General features: G+C 39.3%; 2 protein-coding genes across 2 annotated transcripts; one reads left to right on the plus strand and one right to left on the minus strand.

Moving 5' to 3' along the window:
• Positions 1-3,581: 3,581 nt before the first annotated feature.
• LOC128454598 (homeobox protein Mohawk) lies at positions 3,582-10,309 on the plus strand. The gene is made up of 6 exons (XM_053438031.1): positions 3,582-3,934; positions 4,227-4,386; positions 4,487-4,640; positions 4,736-5,074; positions 9,539-9,572; positions 9,878-10,309. The coding sequence occupies exons 1-6, from the start codon at positions 3,768-3,770 to the stop codon at positions 10,215-10,217; spliced, it is 1,194 nt and encodes a 397-aa protein (XP_053294006.1). The 5' UTR covers positions 3,582-3,767; the 3' UTR covers positions 10,218-10,309.
• A 1,657-nt stretch (positions 10,310-11,966) lies between these two features.
• Positions 11,967-17,473, minus strand: LOC128454599 (ras-related protein Rab-18). Its single transcript, XM_053438032.1, has 7 exons — positions 17,281-17,473; positions 16,442-16,497; positions 16,281-16,342; positions 15,561-15,633; positions 14,467-14,585; positions 14,125-14,191; positions 11,967-13,445 (listed from the first exon to the last, which is right to left on the minus strand). Exons 1-7 carry the CDS (start codon positions 17,346-17,348, stop codon positions 13,273-13,275), a joined length of 618 nt encoding a protein of 205 aa, XP_053294007.1. The 5' UTR covers positions 17,349-17,473; the 3' UTR covers positions 11,967-13,272.
• Between the last annotated feature and the right edge of the window lie 5,888 nt (positions 17,474-23,361).

The following is a 23,361-nucleotide window of genomic DNA, read 5'->3' on the forward strand; positions in this document are numbered from 1 at the left end:
ATTGGCTGCAATTGAGCGCTAGTGACACTCCAATTCTCGTGTTTGAGCGTTGCAGCTGTCGGGGCGCACATTCTACTGTTCTCCTTCACAGAAGCTGCTCCGTCTAATTCCTTTTAATGGCCGCATTCCTCTACATTCACGGGGTTTCCTTCCTCTCTTTGGTCGCTGCGCTCAATTGGCTGTGAAGGAGTGTTAATGTGTCCATCAAGTTGTGTTTGGGAGGAAGAGGGAGCAGCGTGATGCGGAGAGACAGTAATGGCTTTCGAGGGAGCGCAGACGTGCGTGGAGAAAGTTATGACCGCACGGAGCTCACTGTAAAAGCAAACTAGGGCTTGACACAGTGGATTAGACGGCCCGGGACAAAGAGCACACCATCCAGCCTCAGGTTGTTTATTTTACTTTCGCGGGGCCTGTTGTCAGCGTCAAACACATCTGGGTAAACAAGGAAGACAGGGACAGAACCGGAGCACTGGACGGGAGATGCTCTGATTGGTGCGTCCACACGTCTCCTGGACACCGACAAAACCTACAAACCAGGCTGTCATTACAACAGTCGCCCTTCTGCCAGGCCCGAAGACCGACCTCAGCCAAAGCTTGGCAGCATATATTTTCGTCCCGCCGCTGAGAATCTGCAGGCACCCTCTGAGATCATACCGACGCCATTAGAGACACCGGAGTGATCCAATGAAAACTCGCCATTTTTGTGTTCACTGTAGCCCCCCCCCTCAAACATTGCACAGAAGTATGATGTCAATTAGTCCTGGATAATTTGGCTCAATCATCTATCTGTCTATTGGAAGTATGTAAAAATAAATACGACTGACATTAAACAATATCATCATCTTTGGGTGAAATAGTTCAGACCTTTGAGGCAACTGTCACGCTAAGGCACATGATGAAAGGATACGGTTGATAATCACTCAAACTGTCAGAAAAGAAGGAAGGGGAAAAAAGTTTTTCACTTTATTACAGAAAACTTTACTCAAAATTCCTCTTACAAATGAAAATTTGAAAACTGAACTGAATCTTTGTTGAGTTCAAATCACTCTGGGATTCTGTCGCTACAGCCTGAAGCGGCCGACTGGTTGGGGATCAACTTAAACCAGAATTCCAGTCCGAGATCATATGCGTGGGCGAAATATTGAGCCACCTGCATATCTAGCCTGTTAGCTCAGTCCTCGTTGCACAATCAATCCTGGAATAGGTTGGCCCGAGAAAGACCCACATGTTGGATCCTTCCTGCCTCAGGAATGGAAACGAAACATTTGTCAGCCGCATTAGAAGGAGCCCTCGGACTGGGACAGCCTGGTCGTGCCTGTGTGATGCAAGCCATCTTCAAATGCATTCTCTCAACGATGCGGCCCCTGAACTGGGACACATGACTAAGTGTTTTCTGAATTGAACTCTTCACCTGTTGCATATCAGCTCATCGAAAGTAAAACAAGATGCAGAAATACAAAACGTCAATAGGAGACATTAAGTTTTGGACCCTTGAAGGCAACACGAAAAGCGATGTTGCCATATTATCAGCTTATGGAGCTCTTATGACATGGTGCCGCATTCGGAGCCACGTTGCTGATCACAATAACCTATCTCCTTTCAGCTCTGTTTTGTTTTCCAACAACTCCCGAGGCAAGTGTCTGGTTCTGTGAATGTTCAGCTATGATCAGCAGCTGCTGGTGCTGGTTAGATACAGTAGGTAATCCTAGCCTGGCTTTTAACTGTAAACAGCTGCGAGTTGCAGTAGTTAAAATTAAATTGATGAGAGCGGTTAAAGTGAACAAAACATTAGTGGGCTGTGAAACCAAAACAATGAGCTTAAAGACGCTAAAATTCTGAGGGGAGAGTGAGAGTTAAATCTCTAATAATGTCATTAATTATATAACCTTCCATGTTATACATAATAAATTGATCATTAATATGAAAAGATAAATTAGTCCAGCTTTAAAGAAATATGCCGTAAATATATATATATATATATACCTACAGCAGGGCCACGTAACAGGACCAATTGAAGGATCTATTAATTGAATTGTGTAAAATATTAATCCTAAATTTGTATCTGCTGCATTACAATTACTAAATCACACTTCATGGAATATCTAAATATGGCTGTACTTCATCAGGATATTCAAATCAGTTTCCCCAAAACACTTTGCTGGATGTTGAGCTCCTTTGGACAGACACACACAGACACACACACAGACACACAGACACACAGACACACAGACACACACACACACACACACACACACACACACACACACACACACACACACACACGTTCCAAACTATCAAAACAAAAAGAGATATATCTCCATCCTCTGCGTTTTGTCAAGGTCTCCTGGCCGCCGAACTGTGGTGCGTTCCCAGCTAACATCAACAGTCGAGTCGGCAAACATATCACAGAGGGACCGGAGTAAATGGTGTGTACGAGCATGTAGCCTTCTCTAACCGCCGCTGAGGAATGTGTGCGAGGAATTTACTGCACCTAACGGGGATGCTTCTGGTCCATGTGTTTTTCAGCTTTGAAACCATTGAAACCGAGTCGTCCCCCCCCACCCACTGATACTGCTGAATTATGAACACGGACGTCATGAAGTCCTATTATATGTTGAGCGGTTGAACAAGTGCTGCTCAGGGTTTGAAGCCAGGAGCTGTAGGCAGAGAAAAAAAATTGTATTACAAATGTTTGCTTAAAGATTATTAAGTTATGATTGTGCATGGCAAAGTCATCACTGTATATCCAAACAGGCTTACACAAGAGTGTTTAGATGTCGGGAGGAAAAAACATGAGCGGATGACAACTAAAGCTGAATTATTCAGTCTGGACTCAACATGTTGTCCTCTAGTTCAGGCTAAGCTTTTGACAGACTCAGTTTTCTTAATACCTGATAGTATCCCAAAGTGGAGACCCACATTGACATGCATTATTGTCGGATTACCCTTGTTCACACAACAAACAAAGCACAGTTCTGACACTCCAATGCACATGCTAAGACACTTACAGGACCACAAATATGTGGATTACACATGCAACACCGGGCTGAGGATTATCCAGGCAGAGATCTATTCCATTTTCCAACATTTGTGTTGTTTTTCTTATTATGAACCAGTGTGTACTCAGCAGGATTCTCTGCCTAGCACGGGGCACAGTTTGGTGGTTTTTGCCGGTTATTTGCAACTGTGCAATTACACCCATAAATTTCCAGAATCTCCCTGGTAAAACATGTATTATTATTTGCTGACACCATCTTTGAGGAAAACCACAAGATCCAGGAGAATCCCATGCCTCATGTAGAAAATATGAGGGCACGTCGAGCTGCTCATCGCGGGCGGCAGTCGACACCGCACTGCATCTCACTTGTAAATCTAAAAGACCGCAGTCGCTGATATTCTTACACGTGCAGTATTTTTCATACTGTGTGGTGCTGCCACTGCTGCTCTGCAAGCTGCTCCTCGCACAGCTCCGGGTGATTGGACGCAGGGAGAGCCAATAGGCAGCCGAGCAGCAGGTTATTTGAACTCTCCTCACACAGCTCAGCTAAAGCCGACTTTTCCAACATTGTTCTCTCATCAGAGTCTGTCATCATCAACTTTCTTCTCGGGCACAGCTTCCCGCGGCCACAGACAGAACAGCAAGGGACCTATTTTTATGCCTTTTTCTAAATTACTCCTACACTGAGTGTGTGAAGGATGGGAACTTACTGCTTGTATCTACATCTGGAAGTCTTCTGGTGCACCTGTTGATCGAGGACATCTCAAGAATGGACACCGTGCGTGGTCTGGAGGACAACAGGCGCTCAGAGGAGAGGAGCAGGTTGACCTGTGTCGAATTACCTCAGAGCAGCTTCACAGACGGACAGAACTCAGACCTGCTGCAATGTCAGGACACCGATCAAACCGGCTGTACAGCCGAATACAGGAGATGTGGGTAAGGATTTAAATATAATATAACATAATATAATATAAAAGTCAGAAAGATTAAGAGAACTTGCCTACTTTCCATAATGTTGCTAAAATGACTTAACTGAGTTCTTAAGAGATTTGCTATAATAGCAAGAGCATTATATTGTGCAAATGTATTATTAAATGTAGAATGTATTTATTTGGCTCTTACGGGAGGGGTTAGTTATCTTTCTGTTGTTGTATCAGTGTCATAGTTTAAAGAGAGGGCTTTGCAGGTGACCTTAGTGAATCCATTCAGTGATTCCTGACTCCTGCAGGTCTCGTCTGGGTGGGGTCAAAGTTCGCCACAAGAGACAGGTGCTGCAGGACATGGCCCGACCCCTGAAACATTGGCTGTACAAACACCGAGACAACCCGTATCCCACCAAGACGGAGAAGGTGCTGCTGGCTCTGGGGTCACACATGACACTCGTACAGGTGAGATGAGCCTGTGCATAACAAAATCAAAAGAGGAGATGAAGGATTTAAGGCAGTTGAGTGTTGCACCAGTTTCCTGTAACAAGGTGCGTCTGTGCAGGTTTCCAACTGGTTTGCTAATGCCAGGCGAAGGCTCAAGAACACAGTGAGACAGCCAGACCTGAGCTGGGCCCTGAGGATCAAACTTTATAATAAATACATCCAGGGAAACGCTGAAAGGCTGAGCGTGTGCAGTGACGACACCGACTCAGATGGTGAGAGTTTCAGATCTCAAACCTGTGCCCCTGGAAAAAGCAGGATAGTTTGTAACATCTCCTATCTCAAGAATGTTGTGTTTCCTTTGCTGCAGATGAAGAGTGTCCCTTACAAACTCCCATCAGCCAGTCAAACTATGGCAGGTCGTCCTCCCACAAGAGCGTGCTTGAGAAACAGGGCAGCGTCCTCGCCATGGCGGACTCCCTCAACAGTGACGACAGCACGTCGCCCCCGTCAAAATACAAGAGCGGTTTACTGAACCGGTATCTAAACGACACCCTGCGGCACATGATGGCAGCGAAGGCTGATGGCGTCACCTCTTCCCGCAAGAGGAGGAGTCACTCCGGGTCGTTCAGCTCCAACGAATGTGATCGAAGTGTCGTGTCCCCGGCGTCGTCCTTTGAGACTGAGACAAACTTTGTCTACCACATGGGTGAGAGAAATAACTGTTTTAATCCTGCAATGGAAATAGATCTGCACTCGACATGTGTAAAAACTTATTATATTAGTATTAATGTACTGTATGTGTGACATATTATGATAACCCAGCATCATCGTGCATAATCGTGACAAGTTAAGCAATCAAATCCACTCCAGATTAAGAATACATTTATGATGTAATCCCCTGTCCACATAAATGATTAAATCATCTTCCTTCATAATAGCAGATCTATAGTGAATGTAATGAAATTATTCGTCACTCTACTTCCCCTAAGTTAATTTTCAACACACCACAGTGTCCAGTAAAATAAGAGTAGAAGGAACAGACATGTCCACATGGCTCCTCACAGCTCACTGACATTAAGAAATGTTTGGCATTCCACCCTCAGCCAGAAGCTCAACGCGATTCAATTATAAAGTTACAGTGGAACTGGGAAGGGGATTGACACCCGGCTGCCCTTTCAGACCTCTAGGGACCCCGGTGCACCGACAACCCGCAAATCTGCCGTGGTACCTGCAGCCAAAGCTTCTGCAAACATCACTAATAAAGACTCGTGCAGATGCTGAAATCGCTCATTTTAAAATTGGATGGAGTTTGCGCTGGCTGCCGCTACGCACCGCAAATATAATTTCCATACACTAGAATGTGCCATTTGTTCCGCCTCAGCTTGCTGCCATGGTGGAAATGTCCAGTCCAGTCTCAAGGACAATTACACAATGTCTGAGACTTTATTCTTCCCAGGGTGAGGGGTGGAAACCTCAGCCAACATGTAAAAATTGTTGCTGTTTGTCAGTAAAGCACTGAAGACGTCTCGTGGAGCGACTGTAAGAGCTGCTGCTCACCTGTGAGAGAATTCTTGGCTTCTCCCGTCCGTGTTTGAGGGTGTAGCCTGGTTTCCTGGACTCATGAAGGCTTTGGCAGCCTTCCTGTCCCAAGTGTCACTTTCCGACCTCAAAATAAAATCTAAATTTACATCTACACCATGAGAGCTTTTGAAACCATTTCTTCTCTTTAGCACATCTCATAGTTTCACTCTGAAATTAAACCGGACATGTTTAAAGTTCCTTTTTATGTCCTGGCAAAAACATTCCGAGTGTAAAGCAGGTTATTTAAAGGATATTTTTATAGTCCGTGACAAGTCTTAATCTGTATCCGGGAAACTCAGATTAACCTCAAACTGGCCCTCAGCTTGAATGACTCCAGGATAATTCACAAACTAAAGAGGCGAGTGCATTAACAGGAATAGTGAACTTCTGAAGTGCAACATCAATGCATATTCTTTAATTAAACAATAAGATTAGGTTTTTATTTATAATAACATAATAATAACTATGTAATACTAAGTATTTAATAGGCATTCATAGGAATTTAACACTAGTAATACAAGAATTCTCATTTACCTCATTCATTACAAACAGTGATAAGACAATACACTTGCACATGAACGTGAACTCAATATGAAGGTAGCAGCCACTTGGCTGAGCACACAGGCTGAAAACAGGTTAAACTAGCCTGGCATTACCTAAAGGTGGCAAATCCATCTACCTGCAATTAGCTAATTAGCATATTTCATTAAAATTATGAAAAACTTAATTGTAAAAGTTAGCCAATAAGAGCTTATGCACTAGGCTAGCTATTTCGTGGCCATTATGATAGACTGTTCTGGCTCTCAGTTGTCTATCATGATGTTTCACTTCATTTTGAAAAGAATCAAATACATAATATAAACTTCAGACTGATAAGAACTGCCTGAAATGATAGGAAGCATTATTGAGAAATATGTATTTGACTTCTATTTTAACTATTTGGTTTGGTCCATGTACCAAGAAGTTATATTATTTACTTGAGCTACAAAAAAAATGGAATATAAAAACAACAAGTTGTAGTTTTACAGTACTTGTGCTGGGCTAAAAATAATCCTGCATATGCTTGATATTAGCAGCACAGATATAAGAGTGGTATCACTTTTCTCATCTATCTCTCAACAAGAAAGCAAAGAATATGCGGACAACTATTCTTTTTATTCCTTTTGTATTTGAGGGGTTCTCTGTGTCTTTGGCGCTGTAGACAGTTTTGTGTATAGCTCTAATGAATCCCTGCTTGCCATGTTGAGGGTGTTTGCGGCACCTCCGTGAGGTGAAGTGGAAAGTCGACCTGCCAGATTCATTACAGGCACCGACACCATTAACACGTGTATATTCCGTCTGGGAGAAGGCTCAGGCGACAGCTAACCCTCAAGATGGACTAATGAGTGATGCCACAGCACGGTGTCGTACAAGGACACTTTAAACATATTAATGGGAAGTCTGAGGGAACAGTTTGTGTAAGTGCTGTTATTGCTGTACAGGAATATGAGTATGTTTGCAGCCTATAATGTGGTACTCACATCAAGTGGAGTATTTCCCTTAAAAAGGCTGGAGAGCCATAAATGTGACTAGAATCGTGTTTTATTAGACACAGAGTGGCAAAACTATATCTGGAGGAACGCCTCGCTGCGTTTTCCACCCATTTAGTTTCAAATGAAAACGTGCATGCTGAGAGGGGAGTCTCTACTTATTCACAGTATAAGAAAACACTGTTACATTCTTTTTTCAGTGCCCAGTTGTTTTCCTGTGTGGATCCCAGTGGCACACCTGTGAGAATGACTGAAGGTCATTGACTTTGGGGCACGAGGGGATTTGAACTCGTAGCGGGAGAACACCCAAGACCTAAATCAGCTGATGCAGACATTATATCATTGAGGATTTATTGCAGCAATATAAAGTTAGATCCTGTCTTGTAAACAAAAAGCTTTTCATACAAATTTAAATATATTTATTGACTCTCTGTGGGTAAGATGAGAAGATCAATACCTACTTCATAACCGTTAGCTGGAGCCAGGATAATGAAGAGGGGAATAGGCTAGGTGGCTCTGTCCAAAGATGGAATATATAAATCTACCAAAAAAAATAAAGGAACATAATTGCCATGGTATATTGAGTTTGTTTGATTAGTACAAAAAAAACAAATAATGAAAACAATCTGTTGTGGTTTTACATGAGCTGGACTTGCTTTTTACCACAACAACAAAAGATGTTTTAAATAAAGTTGGCAATTTTGTTAATATAACCTGTTTAAGTTGATAAAACTTAATTCCTTAGTGTGTCAACAATCAAAGTCATTTATTTGAAGGTGGTAAACAATTTTCATACATACCTCAAACTGGAAAATCTTTCTACACTTTAGTTTTTATAGGGAATAACCTCATAAAATAAAGTTTTTATTAGTGAGCTTTCAAGGTGCTATATCAAATGCCTTTACCTTCAGACAGAGACCAACCAAGCTTTCCCCTGTTTCCAGTCCTTTTTGTTTACCCAAGCTAACCCACTTTAACATATAGTATCATGTTTACTGTAAAAACATTAGATCATACATTTTATTTCCTAAAATATATCTTATTTCCTTATTTGATAAATAAAATTTGATGTAAGATTTATCATGAAATTACAGCACACTGCTCTTGTGCGGCACAATGTAATATATGTATATATATATATATTAAAAAAAAACTGTGCAACTTCATCACTGATCGTAAAAACTCTGCAACTGATCCCTGCTGTAAATCTGAAACTCACCAGAGGTAAAACAATGTTTTTTCATGGTAATAAATAAAACAGAGGCACAGAAGCACGTTCTTGGCGAAGCATGTTATGGCTGAGGAGAGAAATGTGTGGGGACAATCAGTAGCAAAAAAAGCATAAAAGTGCAAAATGATTTACTATCAACAAGTAGTTGCTCTTGGCCTCAGGCTGGTTGAAGAAATCCGAGCGGGACCCTGTGAGCCGTTAGCACTGGAAGACTATGTCTCACTGAGGGCCTCTAATTTCTTTGTCTATTGCTCTATGAAGAAAATAATTGGTTTTGACCAGTTTCTATCTGCTCCATGGAAAAAAGGCAATAGTCCAAAACTGGAATGGAAAATATTAGCTTTGTATAACGCACACTTGTGCAAGGACCGCAAACAGATATTGTGCAAGCAATATGTGCCACAGTCATTTTTAGCCTAAATAGCCAGATATACTGTGGTTTGATTTCAGATTTTTGGGAGCAATGTCTTCCACAGATGAAGAGAGGTTCTCCCGTGCCCATCAATATGATTTAATCTTGAGCTCAGAAAATAAATGACACAATATAGAGCAGCTTTTACAGGTGCTAGAGGGGTTTTTGCAGCCTGACCCCTGATACTCCGAGATGCATAAAAACACAATCAACCCATTGATATGCACAAGCACACAAAATGAATCCAAACCTAAATCCTCACACATATGCTTTGAATCAAAACCATTCACACATGAATATAATCCGCCATCATACAGAAGCCTCGTCCAAACACTGATTGACCTTTAAATATTCAATGATATCAAGTATCTTCAATTTGTGGCATCTTCACATGAATGTTTTTCTCCTCTGTCACAGATACAATGGACTATACGCCAACTAACTGTGACAGGTACGTATAATTATTCTCTATCAGCTTTTTCCACTTTTCAACTTGAAAAACAACAACAATTATAATCTCATTTGGCCATTGTTCCTAGAAATTGAATAATTCATAACTATTCTGGCTTTTTATCAAGAGGAGATATAGATAGATAGATAGATAGATAGATTACTTTATTCATCCCCGAGGGGAAATATCCATGCCAGCTCAGGATTTCTAAAACCGCTGCAGCGGTTAGTTTTTTCCAGGTTAACTCAGGCAAGAGGTGAGGTGATGTTCCACCTCATGCAGCTGTTTCTCTCATATTTTCACAGGGACCAGCAGCAGGAGCGCGGCCAGCAGAGACGAGACGACCAAGGCTGGAGGGAGATCCACGCCGCTGTGGCTCTGACCAACTTGGCCCAAGGGCAGAGCCACGCGGGCGACCGAGGCAGCGCTACAGTGCCAATCGCTGCCAAAGGGCAGAGCTGCACCCGGGAGCCCTTCTCTATAGCGAGGACAACTATCATGGACAGGACATGTGTTGCAGGCGCCCCCTCTTCTCTGAGGCAGAGCTGCACCACAGGGCCCATTCTCACCAGCCGCATTATCCAGAGGTCCTCTCATATCGCGGAGGTCCAGACTGTCAAAATGACCCTGGCAAACAGAGTGTAGGCCTTAAACGTCAGCGCCTGGTCCAAAGACACTGCTCCATATAGGAATACCAGATGCTTAAGTGCCTTGGAATAAATGTACAGCCCCTGTTATATTGTACAGCTAATAAACTTTGACGTTTCCAATATTTTTTACATTGTACAATAAAAAAAACTAACACAGTTGGATATTTTTTGCTGTGTTCCTAATGCCCTCCTATTGGCCCCTGTTGCAGTAAGTTATATTAACTTCAATGAGACTGGATTATCCTCCACTGCTTATTTTTGACAGCAGCTATTTGAATAAACCCAATGTGAAATCTCTTGACCAGTCGTTTGCTTTAGATCATTGCCCGGCAGTGGCTCAAGCAGCAGTTCTGTTTTACTGAGCTGTATTTAGTGGTAGTTTTCATGTGTAATTGTGGGTCTCACAGTTTCAATATATCCCTTTGAATGCCATATTTCAAAGGTTGTAGTATGAGCAGAAGTGTGGCAAGCTGGACTGAGCAGGGAGGCAAGTTTAGAGAAAAGAGCACAATGGACAAGGCTAAAAACACACAGTGAACCTCCATGATCAATGTATCTGTAATCAAATGGCTGTGTTTACTGTTCAAGGAATCACTTTTATAGAGATGAGCCCAAATATAATAATCACTGTAATCTGCTATATAAACAACTCTAGTTTAACTAGTCCCAGACAGCCAGCAAATTAGCAATTTACTCCAGCAGATATATTTGTATATAATGAATTGATCATATAGAATGTGATGTAACAAGAGTCTCTTATAGTGCAGAAACAATACCCCTACTGTAATTAATGCCTGATCTCTATTTAGCTTCATAGCCTAATTGTACTCATTGTTTTGCTTCCGCTGATGACTGCAAATAAAGATGGATGACACATCTCCACCTGCTCCAACTGAGCCACAGTCTGTGTAGAAGTGATCATGGAGTGGAAAGAGGTTGTCAGATTTTAGCCAAATCTTTGAAACAATTGTGCAAATGGAGACACGTCGACAATACAGACACTGGTACGACTCGCCACTCACTGTCAACCCCATTTTCAGTCCCAGCACCACACAACTAGCTCGTGAACATAGAGGAGCATTTAGCTTGAGAGACATAGAGAAATAAATGGACAGAGACATGAATACAGCTCATGTCACATCATGTCTGCTGGATGTTTATATAGGTGTTTGCTAATAAAAACATCCTATCAACTTATTGTATATAAGTGTTATTGTCTTTCCACTCACCAAGAGAACATCATTATGATGAGTGAAACACGCAACTCTTTTGTTACTTTCATGACAAATACGCTCTCAGGAATCCTCTGACCTCATTACAGGGTCAACTGCCAAAAGCTTTACATACTGGAAACATGGAGGAGATGCTGAGCCTCAGAAGAATGTCTGGTCCACTCTCCCTCAGCGGAGAGAGGATTTGCGGGGAGCGTCCTGTTCCATCGAGGGACATCCTGACACCAAACATAAGCTTGTAATCACACTGCCCTCTGGGACCATTTTACAAAACATGATTAACAGGATTTTTCCACTCGTGTCCTGGATTTGGTCTTTTTTTCCTGACATTTCCTGCAAAGGATGTTTTCATCGTCGCATGTATGACAAGGCTAGTCATCAACACAGTATCATGGAAAGAGCACCTCAGTCCTGTTTCCACTGCGAACCTGCTTTTGATTAGGCCGACGGCCACGCAATACGGAACTAAATGGCAGAGCTCAAACGGCAATTAAACAATCGTTAGTCTTGAGTGACGGCATCTGGGGGCTGTCGTTTATTTCATTTTGAAACGATACAAACGTTACGACCATAACTTTAGTGAATATCATTCAATGGTTAAGGCAGATATCACTCAACATATTACTGCTTATTGTTCAAACAGATGCGGGGAGAAGTAATGGGGTAAAAGACGGGGAAAAGGGTCAATTAAGAAAAAATAGAGGTCAAACAAATAGAAAAGAATACATCAAATATATACCACTAACAGGAAAAAAAAACAAAGCTCTCAGGAATACTCATACAACGATGTGTGAGAAATGCCTTCAGCAAGTCAGTGGGACATTTTATGGACCACAACAACACACAGAATAAAGAAAGACGTACAGAATCGGTTTGAGAACAAACACCTAGAGGCAGAATAACAGTGAGCTCAAGTGAATTGAATTGAGAGCTCGAAATACTGTTGTTGTTCTTCTAGGTCAGCCTTCAGAGACAGAGGGAAAAAACAAAAGACAGGTTTGGTTGCAGAAAAGCCTAAATAAAAATGATTGTGTTGCATATTTTAGAGATGAAAACATTTAATTTGAAAGCATGTACTTTTTTTAATTTACATTTACCGAATCGTTTGTAGTAAAATTAAAACTGGAGTCTGTAACAGTGATCCATTGTGTTATGTCATCTTTGGGATCCTCCTCACCTTTCCTGCCACGTCATGAGAGACTGAAGTCTCCTCCACTACCATCTTCAGTCAGGGTGATGTGTTATGTTTTTAATAAACTTTTATTATTTTGCAGCGACATATAAGTGCACGTTTGCAAATCACAAAGCGCAAGCAGGACAAGCATTTTCCTGGAGGTAAATGAGATCTCTATCAGACTTCCATATTGATTATATTCGGTCATTTTGAATTAAAAATTGACAGGCTATATACCTTAAGAGACAAATTAGTTCATGTTACAGGCACTACCCTATTAACCTGATCCCCTAATGTACAACAGAATCACTGCTGCCTATGAGATCAATTCTAACCAGACATGTACTGGTATGACATACGTAAACTTGGCATGGTGAGCTTCATTTGAAATATGCATAATAATACTATAACATATCCTTCTCAAATGATCCATTCATTCATGTTTTAAAGAGAAAGTAGTGACGGAAGAGATGACAGGTTGAAAATGAAGTGTGCAAACAGCAAAGTCCATTTGACCAACAGAACTACTCCAACCTTAATAATAAGTATCTATCCACCTCCACCTCTCCTTTTCTTTTCCTCTCTGGTTCTAGTGCGTAGTCATTCCTATCAAGCTGGTGCTTAGTTTTTCATTTTTCTCAGTTTCAGGGTATAGAGCAGTATCCTCCACATGCCCTACCGCCGCCCTCCTGCTGGTCCCCCAGACGGACCTTCTGACCTTGGCCTTCACTCTCCCACAGCCCTGGAGTCTGGAGGATCTTCTCCACAAGCTCCTCAAAGGCACACTGGACTCCGTCTTTGGTCTTTGCACTAGCCTCTGTACAAAGGAACCACCAGGATTTATGAATTTAGTCAAAGAACAGCAGAGCTCTTTCAAAAATGGGTTTCAGCAGAGGCACAACCTAACTTAACTCCAAAACATCTTCCTATTTAAAATGGCACAACACCAACGACTAAGATTTTAGAAATGACCATGTGTTGATGAGAATATAAAGTATGAAAATGACTTCATTTGATAATCAGGATTGGGATGAAGACATCCTGACTGCAGATTAAAATCCATGACATCTTCTTCCCCAGCCCCTTTCAAAACCCCTCAATTTAGCCGCTCTAAAATGGAAACTCCACAGAAATGTTAACCTAATTTCCCGGAGCCGGGCAGATTGGAGATGAGAATCAGAAACACGTGTAGACATGGATTTGATAAATGAAAGCCCGCTAGATTTGAATCACAATGCACTTCATCTGCAGTGGCTGCATCTTTCAGTGCAGCACTTACAGAAAACCCAACGGAGCATAAACAACGCAACAAACCCAAAATAAAAACACAACTTTCACTGAGTGATGTCTGGACTTGTTCCAAATTTGCAATTATATTTCTGACTTTTAAGTAGAGTACGGTAAGTTTTAATAGCTTTAACTTAAATGTTATGGCTCTGTTAGTTTAAATGACCATGTCTGACCACATCTGATTCGACTCTAACATGGACACTTACCAATAAAAAGCATGGAGTGTTTCCGCGCAAATTTCAAGCCTTCATTTCTTTCCACTTCATGATCGTCCTGAAAACCAAACACACATTCTCTGTCATTTTCTCTTTGTGGAGCACAATACACACATGGTTAATAAATATTATGTTTAAACATAATAAACTTCACTCTTGTTGAAAAATACAAAGCAACTATGGCTGCTTTCTTTTATTCTCAAACCCATTCAACCACATAGAAGAAATACTGCATTTGAAAAGCAAATAAACTGATGATTCAGTCTTGGACTGAAAATGTTGTAGAAAGGATATGGGCTAATGGTAAAGTGTATTCTGAACAAAGTCACTCACCATATCTATTTTGTTCCCGACCAGCATTTTCACTATGTCATTGCGTGTGGTGTAGGTTTCTAATTCATTCAGCCAGTTTTCAAGTTTGGTAAAAGTGTCGCGCTTTGTGACGTCATAGACTGTGAAACAGGAAGAGAAGGAGAGTAAGACAGTCAATGAATGTATACATATGATTATTATCAATATGTTTAGTTAAGACAATCTAGACCTACTAATACGACAAAAGACCAAAATCTCATGTACCATTCATCTCATTGACTTTACACTTGGCAGATGTATCAATACTGGCCCAGGGAAGAGCAGTGTTGGTTCAATTTGGACATGTGATGAAGGAGGGGTAAAGTTGTGGAGGTTTGAATCCACAAAACACTTCTGGAGTTTAAACAAACTTTGTTGCAGCAGAATCCAAAACAAGTAGAGTCAATGGTGAGTCCTTCTTCAGACGTAATAAAACAGCAGAAGAAAAACACAACACATACTGCTCGTGTGGTGTCATCCAAGTGTCCACAAGCGCCGTCATTCATATTCGACTCAAAACGAGGTCATTAACTTCGTGCCTAAAGGTCTGCTGATATTTGACTATGAGGTGCATTCATGGACTGTGGGACAGGGTAACGTCCGCTAGCTTAGCCACTTCCAGTAGACTTTTAGGCCAAATACACGGTGTAAATGACGAATCAAGACGAATATGAATGTCGGGGCTTGCGGACACTTGGATGACACCACATGAGCAGTATGGAGGCCTGTACTGCTCTTTCTGTTGTTTTATCATGGACCATGTTTTGTGGACTGAACGCTTCACCCACCCCTCAATCGGCATAGCGGTGAGTGGATAATGAGTGGATTTTCATTTTTCAGTGAACTTTCCCTTTAATCTACTGTTCAAGTATTTACTCGAGTCAGATTCTAGGTCACCAAAGGTACAAGCAAACATAAAACAAAAATAGTGGCTGACAATACTATTGTGTTGAAAGTAGGATTAGTATGAATAACACCATGAAAATAGACAAAAGAAGAAACAGAGAGGTATGAAGAGATCTCTTTGTCTGGAATTAAAAAATAAATATATAGCTTTTTAAGTACAAATTGTTTACCCAGAATAACTCCTTGTGCACCACGGTAATAGCTGGGAGTCAGGGTGCGAAACCTTTCCTGTCCAGCTGTGTCCTGCAGAAGTGAAGGAAGGAAGAGATTCCATGACCGTAAACTTTTGGGACCAACAGGTACATCAGCCCAGTCACAGCGTCCTCGCTCAACAGACCCTGTGACTGTGATGCGTGCTCCTACAAGTCTACAAAGTCTCAGGGCTGTCCCACCGTGAATCGGACTCTGTCCAAGGGAAATATTCACTTTGTATAGTTCTTATGTTAAAAACAGGGTTGATCAGGGATTTCATTAAAAAAAAAGCCACAATAAAAGAGCAATGGAAGTACTGACAAAATCTAATTCACATATAGTTCCTTTTCACACAAGGCATAACTGTATTGCTATGCTTAGAACAAACTGAACTGAAAACTATACAACGTTAAAGTACATTGTAGATTAAGCCTTTCGACTGATGCCTCAGATAAATTTACTGAGTGGCATCTGATTCCTCCTAAGGCTTTTTGAGCTCTTGCATCATCCTACGTGCGCGCACACACACGTTAAAAGAGTTAGTTGTTTTCTTCTATTCCATTTTTCCTTTAATGTGACGTTTTAACATTTTTTCCATGTGATTTAGCCTGAGCAATGTCGTCATCTTGTGGACAAACCGTGTACTTCACCGTGTTTTTCCTGACACAAACAACACTCAAAGACTCCTCCTGTCTTACCCATATGGCGAGTTTTGCTTTGTTCCCATCTATAGCGAGTGTTTTCACCTTGAAGTCCACACCTGATCAGCCAGAGAGAAGACAGAGAAAAGACTCAGACTAATCTACTTTCCATAAGTCTATGTATAGAATAACATGGGTTGTGTGTGAGTGTATAAAACCTATGGTGGCCGACTGCTCCGGATCAAACGTATCTTCTGTGAACCTCAGAAGGAGACTGTTGGAGAATGACAGAGAACATGGCAGTGAGCAGTGCATTGGGTGTTGGTGAGTTGACTAACAGCTGTGGCAAAGGTGTCAGGAGTGTGAAGATCCCAAACCCTCCTTAGACTACTTATAAATAACTTTAAATCATCACTTAGAGAATGCACTGTGGTAAAGCAAGGAAGCTGTACATTAAACATCTTGTTATTGAGATTCATTCCCACATTTTGGGAGTGTGAGGAGGTTTGTGTAAGTGTGTTTTTATTATGTAGAATCCCCTGAATACACACTGGACATTTAAGTATTTGCTCCTAACTTTTAGAGTGTGTGTGTGTGTGTGTGTGTGTCTGTGTTTTCTAACCCATTTGTCATATTTGTCCAGTCACTGACTGTTATATATTCCCCTATATATGTTTGACAACAGTTATATTGTCTTTGACTATATATATATATATGTGTGTGTGTATGTATGTGTGTGTGCTCTCTACGTGTATTTCGTGTATGTTTAAGTATTTTTACGTGAAGATGCTAACAGCTACACAGTTGTGATGTTGACCATGAAAAGCAACATGACACCAAGCTAACTTCCTGCGGGGCAGTAACACCTGGCCATGGTTATGCAACTGTTTATGTAACCTGAGGTTTGTACAGTCACACACAAGACATTTGTTTGCCTCAGTTGTTGTGAAGAAACAGGCAGTAAAACAACATTAGCATTATTAGCTTCATCAACACGAGAAGAATATCAACAGTCACAACAAGCTAACAGTTAGCTCAGCTACAAACAGCGACCGACCTGGACTTCCCGACTCCACTTTCTCCAATTATCAACAGTTTCAGTGTCGTCAACACGTCTTCGTCCATGTTGAACAGGAGCTGACTTCACTTCCCCTGACGACGGCTGAAACTAGTTTTAGTGGAAACAAGTCGCTGCTGCTGCTGCTGCTACCAGGATGACAGATGACGTGTGGGACACTTCCGCCACCGGTGTGACGTCACCGCCACGACGCAACGACACAAAATAAAATAATAGATAAAAGAAAGAAATATATACCACATTAAGATCAAATCATATACTGAGTATAAAATCTAATAATATAATAAACTATCTATACCAAATACAAATAACGTCATGGACTGTATATAAAGTAAAATAATAAACTGACTATAACAAATAAAAATGACATTATTGACTGTGTAAAAAACTAATTATAGACCGTATATACCAAATTAAAACAAAATAATGCACTGTATATAAAATAAAATAAAATGATCGACTGTATATACCAAATTAAAATCAAATCACGGACTGTATATAAAATAAAATAATAGACTGTTTATACCAAATTAAAAGAACATCATGGACTGTATATAAAATAAAAATAATAGACTGTATAAACCAAATTAAAATAAATGTATGGACTGTATATAAATAAAAATGACGTACTAGACTATACACTGTAACAAATTACTGTAAAAATACAGGAAATTTGCTACAGTAAAATACTGTTCTTCGTAAATACAGTTGAATACTGTAAATGTTGATGCCTTTGCGGAAAGAAATATCAACAGCCAGCTACTGTACAAGTTCACAGTATAATACGAAACTGTGTCGATTTATTTGATTTTCATGGCAACAGGATTTCATCTCTCAGCAGTCAAATCAACAAACTAAGTTAAATTTTCTAGCTTATCATTTAAATGTAGACGGCATTTTGTGAATTGACATGTGTACAGACAGAGATGGGCAAAAATACATCAAAATGTATTTTGATACAAAATACAAAATACCCCTCAAATAAATGTATCAAAATAAAATACAAAATACTGGTGCCAGAAAATGTAACAAAATACAATACATGTATTTTGTAATTGAAATATAGGAAATACTTTTTCTGGATTTTCTGTTTTCTCACAATTTGGTATAGCAGAGCATTCAGGTTTGGGCTGTATAATTTACACAAAGCTCTGGTGAACCCCACAAAAAGGAAGAACAGTCACGGAATGTCAGTGTAACTAAGCAGAGCTAATAAAAGACAACAACTTGATTGATTACGTATATATATATACAGTGGTGGCCAAAATTATTATAACACCATTAGGATCTGAGAAAATTGGTAAACTGATAAAAAACATAATAAACTGGACAGATCTATTGTACATTCAAAGGAAAGCTTTTGGCTTGAGTTGCAGAAGGCATGGGATAAAATGAGGGTTGAGGTTCTTAGGAAATATATTGACACTATGCCAGAGAGATGTGCTGCTGTAATTGCTCCAAAAGGTGGACGTACCAAATATTAAAGTTAAAAGTGGATAAAATCAGTAGGACTCACTTCATCTGTTATTTGTTTGTGCTCAGAGCAACCACCTGCATGTTTCATGAACATTATGACATTAAATCATGATTTGGAGGCAAAAAAAGTCAATTTTGTCAGATTCTAAAGGTGTTCTAATAATTTTGGCCACCACTGTGTGTGTATATATATATATATATATATATAGATTAATGGGTAAACAGCCCAAAAACAAATATTCCTCACATATGGATAGCATCACACATTAGGCCTATGTATACTATTAAAGCAAAATATAGAATTAAAACCAGTTTTACACAGGTAAATAGCCTAAATAAATTACTGTACATAAAGTTCTGCACAGAAAAATAACTAAACAAGTGAGTAGCCTACTTACTTCTCTTTTACTGAACCTTGGCCAGTGGCGTGGTAGCCTACTAATTTCTCTCTTACATTGGCCAGAGGCATGGTAGGCCATAGTTATATATTACAGTGTTAAGTGTAATATTCACACTGACATATTTATGACATAATAATCCTTTCCATTTTGGTTCTTGAGACCCAACCATTGATATGGCATTATGACATTCACATTGAGAAGACAAAGCAGAACTTGTAATACAGTGCAAGATTAGATGGTCAGACGTCTCTAGATAAGGTTATCATGAACACACAAGCTCCTAATCTCCCTCTTCCTATAGCTAGCTACTCAACTGATAACTTAACTTGCTAAACACTAGCTATGCATTAGCATAGCCAGCATCCTAGCGTCATTAGCATGTTAGCATCTATCGCTAGTTTGATATTAAAACCATCACCATGTATATACAATAGGCTATATAATGTAGCCAGACCCTGACATAAGTTATACATCCAAGCTAGTTGACATCTGTCACACTCAGATAAAATATTTACCATGACAGACAATCTGCTGCACTTGAAGATCTGAAGACTGAACTCGTGAACTGCTTTTTGATTAGTGGAGAAAGTATTTTGAATATTTAAAATACTAAATTACTCCACTCTAAAGTATTTTGTTACAAATTACATTTGATTTGTATCGGCACTATCAAATACAAATTACAAAATACTTAAAGTACTTGAAATACGTATTTCAAATACAAGTAATTGAAATACTGCCCATCTCTGTGTACAGATAGTAATATTTAGCATTGACACTTTATTTCTTTTATCTGTATAAAATGATTTATGCACTTTAACTGAGTTCTGAAGGTTGTTATGTGCGAGTATTGAGATTAAGCTATTTTGTGCTTGATCAGAGAAAGTGACAAAAATATCTCAGTTAATACTTTGAATACTGTTTTCTTGTGAATTCGGCATGCGCTCTATACTCTCCTGATCTCTTCCTATGTAACTGTTGTGTATTATTTACAAGTTCGTCAAGTCTTTCGTGGGCCATGTTGACGATGGGGAGCTGACTCTTCATGTCATCCAGCTGCTGATGGCCTTCTTCGATGAGAGTTCAGAGGGACTGATACTTCCTGCTGATGTAAGTTTTGTTCAGCATTATTTTTTATGTCCACAATGGCTGTACACATACTTGTATTCATAATTTGGATACCATTGTCCATGTTCTACCGATTTTTGCAACTACTACCAATGTCAAGCACACCCTGACCCTCCCAGCCAGTCTAATGTCTCTCTTTCAGTATCTGTCTCACAAAGTAATGTGATGTTGTGCTTTCCCAATAATGTATTCTCTTATCTTTGTTGTTTTTGTCATCCCTAGTCATGGAAACTAATAATTCATTGGGTGGCACATTATAATGACAAATTAACTTTGAATTTGTATTTAATAAATAACCAATTTATTGAATGATTGCAAATGATCTTTACTCACCGCACCTAAAACTCACTAATACCACACCTCTTATATGCTTTTTCTGTTCTGACATTCTTATGCGCTTCATTAGCACTAACCTCAAGAGGAGAACAAAGTCCAGTCAGGGGAAGCTGGTGTCCAAGGAGACAGGGAAGCTGGTCCAGAAAAAAGCAGCAAATGTGAATCCCCATGTGTCCACCCTTAAAAAGGACCTCATTGACTTTGAGTGGGGGCTTCATGTGACCACACAAACTGAATACAAGGTACATTGACTCGGACATGCATATCGAGAACCATTTCTGCATTAGGAATGATGCTTCCCTGTGTTATGATTGTATTTACGAAATGTTATTTCTTAAAACATGTCAGTTACTGAATGTGTTTGATACTGCTCTGGCTTTAATAAAAGGACAATTTTGCAAGGCCATCTCTTGTCTGGGCAATTTCGAGGTAATCAATTTTCAGGGTTTTTCATTTTGAACTTTAACTTTTTTTTATAATTAGCTTACATCAGAGTCAAAACATTAAAAAGAAAAGGCCAACTGACATAGACAGCAGATGGGCTGCATGCAAGAATACATTTTTGTGTAGTAAATTCCCAAAGATACGTCCTGACAAATTTCAATTTGTATATTTACATTGAACAGTAGGTTGATTATTATTAACTGACACTATATACCAATAGCTTTAGTCACTTTCACCAATGTACAGTAATATCCCTTGTAGTGTTCGGTTGGTATTCCTTCATTTTAGATAACCTATTCTGTGGAAGAGGATGTTCCCTATGCTGAGTCTCTTATCAAGAACTTGGATTAGTCATTCATGGCAAATATTACTGTCACATTTATCTTCATGTAATGAATACAATTTATGACATACAGTTTACACGGAAGATTACACCAGTCAGTATTGAACATGTTCCTGATTAGGAGGTGTATCGTCATTCTGTATCTCAACACAACACTTCCAATGAAGTTAGCAATAAAAGCATATCATATAATTTAATATGACTTCATGTTATTTTTTATCACATTTTCCAATGTGTTTAGGCTTCTGTATGTATATTTTAGAATGTATTTGAAATTTTTTTTGATTCAAAATACAGCTGTAGAAAACAGAAATCAATATGCGTGTAGTAAATTCCAAGTTTAGTCCTGACAAATTGTATTTGTACGTTTAACATTAGGTTGATTCCAAATAACTTAAACTAAATGGTACATATACCAAAAGCTTTAGTCACTATCACCAAGGTAATGTCCTGTGTAGTGTTTGTTTGCTATTCCGTCATTTTATATTTAGTCAGCCTTTACCCTGGATGAGGAAGTTACACTTCTGCTGAATCTTATTTCAATAACGAGGATTTGTCATTCATGTCAAATATTACATTCACGTTGATCTTCATGTAATAGATGATGTATACTATGTATCCTGAGTGTGGGTTGGGGGGGGGGGGGGGGGGGGGGGGGGGGGGACATCACTATTGAACATGTTTCTGATTAGGAGGTGTATCTTATTTCTGTTTCTTTGACATTTTATGGTGCATGAGCTTAAAAAGGTGAATTTATAACAAGAATTTGAAATATCAATATAACAGTTCTTATGACGTTAACAATGAAAACATATGATATAATATATTATGATTTCATGTTATGTTTTATCACACTTTCCATTGTGTGTAGGCTTCTATCCTATACATTTTAGAATGTATTATATTTAAAAAAAAGTTGATTAAAAATACAACTATAGAAACAGAAATAAGAAAGTGTTGTTTTATTTTATAAAATTCTTATTTTATTTTTATGCTTTTATTTCACTTAAAATGTACAGAGTACAACACAGAGATAGAGACAGAGAGAATCCTTGACTTGTGAAAACTGCTTTGGACGTGAACTTAACTTCACACTGTTACATTATACCTAGTTATTTTTTTTTGTAATGGTGAGGCAGCCACACACTAGCCACCCTAACAGCTGGGGACTTCACTAAGTTAGCTTATTCAAGCTTTCATAAAAAGTAACAGCCTTTTTCTGTGTTTACGATTCTCTTGAAAAACCAGAGATGCATAGATGTCCTTTATTTCATGATATAAATGATGTTACTTGATATTGGATCACAATGTTTCTTGATTTAGTACTTGACCCCACTCATCTTTTCACAGAAAATGTTGGCAAAGGTGGAATATGGTGGCGTCCAAGAATACACATATATGCATATATTGTTCCTGATTGTTATATGTCTTAAAACATGTTTAAAATTTTTATTGTTTAAAAAATAAATGCGTTTTAACAAAACATGGCCTCTAACATGGTTACTTTGAGTACCTGGAATTAGCCGACTGTATATAATTAACTTAAAGAAAATCATAGACTATAAATAGTGTATATAAACATGAAAGGAAATAAAGTCATACACTACATTAAATAAAATTCAACAAAATCATACACTGTCAATTTTAAAGTGAAATAAAATCATAGACTGTATATAAAAATGTAATAAAATAAAACGTACATACTTATTTCTGTTTTCTACAGTTGTATTTTGAATCACAATTTCTTCAAATAAAATAAGTTCAAAAATATATAGATTAGAAGCCTACACACAATGGAAAGTGTGATCAAACATAACATGAAATCATATTACATTATATCATATGTTTTTATTGCTTCATCATAAGAAGTGTTATGTTCTTGTTATCAATTCACCTTTTTAAGCTTGGCCAGCATACAATGCCCCCCCCCCA

Source organism: Pleuronectes platessa, chromosome 13 (assembly GCF_947347685.1).
Source record: "Pleuronectes platessa chromosome 13, fPlePla1.1, whole genome shotgun sequence".
Classification (NCBI taxonomy): domain Eukaryota; kingdom Metazoa; phylum Chordata; class Actinopteri; order Pleuronectiformes; family Pleuronectidae; genus Pleuronectes; species Pleuronectes platessa.